This window comes from Olea europaea, chromosome 10, assembly GCF_002742605.1.
Source record: "Olea europaea var. sylvestris chromosome 10, O_europaea_v1, whole genome shotgun sequence".
Classification (NCBI taxonomy): Eukaryota; Viridiplantae; Streptophyta; class Magnoliopsida; order Lamiales; family Oleaceae; genus Olea; species Olea europaea.
This window is the reverse complement of record NC_036246.1, coordinates 14,973,429-14,975,451: the sequence shown is the minus strand read 5'-3', so window position 1 is coordinate 14,975,451 and position 2,023 is coordinate 14,973,429. Positions and strand designations below refer to the sequence as shown.

Genomic DNA, 2,023 nt, shown 5'->3' with positions numbered 1-2,023 from the left:
AATACACATAGCATTGGACGGGTGGGTTATTTTTCAAATTATTTTACTCACATAGGGCTATCTGAAATTCTTTTGTCAAGAAAAATTCTGTATTTTCCTGTTTGAATTGAAATTTATTGCCAAAATTTACTATTCTCCAATAAATTATTGACACATAATCTTACATTAAAATATCTTCTAATTTTAAAGACAATTAATTGATGAGGAAAATTGAATATATTATATATTTATATAAAATAATATTTTAATCATTTATTGGGTGAACAGCATATTAAAACAAAAAAAAAAATGTAAATTTTGCACTGCAGATTTCAACCCTACACATCCCTCTCGCTTGCTCTCTTCTATGTGCATCCATTTATTCATACACTACTATTCTAGGGAAATGCTATTCTTTTTGTCAACATCATTGTTCATATTATCCAACTTGTCAACAAATGATTGAATCAAAAAATTTGGTTTTTTTTAACTGTTCAATAATTTCTTACTGTGTGGCACAGTGTAAAACTTAGTGTACAAATGTAAACCATGCATGATTGATTTTTCTATTATATATAGGACAGAAGCTCCGAAACTCAGCGGTTTCTGAGAGAGAGAGAGAGAGAGAGATTCCTCTCAAAATTTTGGGTTCTTGTTGTAGGTTTCAAAAAGTTCATCTTTTTTTTGATATTTAGATTAGATCAAGAATTCCTCAGTAAAGATTTTGAGGTCAACGATACGAGTTTATATGAAGATGGAAGTAGGGGCTTACTGCACAGAGAAAAGAAAGCAAAGACTGTCCCAACAAGACAAACCTTACAGAGGAATCCGCATGAGGAAGTGGGGAAAGTGGGTTGCAGAAATAAGAGAGCCCAACAAAAGGTCAAGAATTTGGCTTGGCTCTTATTCTTCGCCGGTCGCCGCCGCCCGTGCCTACGACACAGCGGTGTTCTACCTCAGAGGCCCTTCTGCTCGGCTCAACTTCCCTGAATGTTTAGCCGAAGATGAAGGGTGCCACGAATTATCGGCGGCGGATATAAGGAAAAAAGCCACCGAGGTTGGTGCTAGAGTGGATGCGTTGCAGAGTACGCTCCATGCACCGACTGAATCCACCACGTCAATTCGAGTTGACTTGAATCAGTACCCGAGTCCGGAGGCTCCAGATGATATTTAAATTTATGGGTTTTTTGTTTATTAATTAAAGATTATCCTTTTCTTCTGGGATTAAAAGTTGGAGTTGAAGTTGATAAGAGTAATTGTATAGGGTTTGATTTTCTTATGATTATAGATATGTAATCCGAAGGGATTCGTATGTTTATAGAGGATTAACAAGCCAAAATTTATTTATTTCACCATTTTCGATTTTCTTATTAATGTTTTGTGACTAATTATTTTTCCCTTTTATGAATATTGAATCCTTTAAATATTACAATTTTATTTAAAGATGGGGGAGATAAGGTGGAGAGTTTGGTGCGGAAATGAGGACCATAGTGTTCCAAATTAACATGTTAAGTGGTCCTCAATCATTGTGGTGAGATGATGGTAGCTTTGGAAAGGTGGCTGGCTTGTGAAGGATTGGGACATGGGCGGTGGCTATTTTTCCACCCATATAAATACATCAAATCGTACTGCCTTAAATGGCTTGACACATGAAAGGCACTATCACGTCGATGGCTCTAATAAATCACTTTGTGGATGAACTCAATTCTAACGCAAGTGGATAAGTATGTGATAGGAACGCTTGATCTTAATGAGAACCTTACTATTCAAACAGGGGTTGAGACAGGTCCCCCGTGATAAGTACGTTTGATCCTAACGAGAACCCTGTTATTCAAACAGTGGTTGGGACAGATCTCCTGTGATAGAGTCTTAATTTGAAATTTCAAAATTTCAAATCAAGGGTAGAGGCGATACTGTCTCATCTTAGCTCGTCACAGGGTTTGACAAAAGACTCTGTTTGAGTAACATAATACTCCTAACAAATTGTGTCATGGACTAATCTATTTGTAATATAAGTAGTGCGTTGACAACATCTATGTGTATA

The 2,023-nt window shown here is 36.3% G+C and overlaps 1 protein-coding gene across 1 annotated transcript; it reads left to right on the top strand.

Annotated features, from left to right (window-relative positions):
* The first annotated feature begins 430 nt into the window (after positions 1-430).
* On the top strand, positions 431-1,349 carry LOC111401352 (ethylene-responsive transcription factor ERF011-like). The gene has a single exon (XM_023029055.1). It carries the CDS (start codon positions 728-730, stop codon positions 1,151-1,153), a length of 426 nt encoding a protein of 141 aa, XP_022884823.1. The 5' UTR covers positions 431-727; the 3' UTR covers positions 1,154-1,349.
* Positions 1,350-2,023: the final 674 nt, after the last annotated feature.

Bases quoted from the DNA above. Each gene is read 5' to 3' on its own strand.
- LOC111401352 (XM_023029055.1), top strand. From the start codon at position 728: ATGAAGATGGAAGTAGGGGCTTACTGCACAGAGAAAAGAAAGCAAAGA.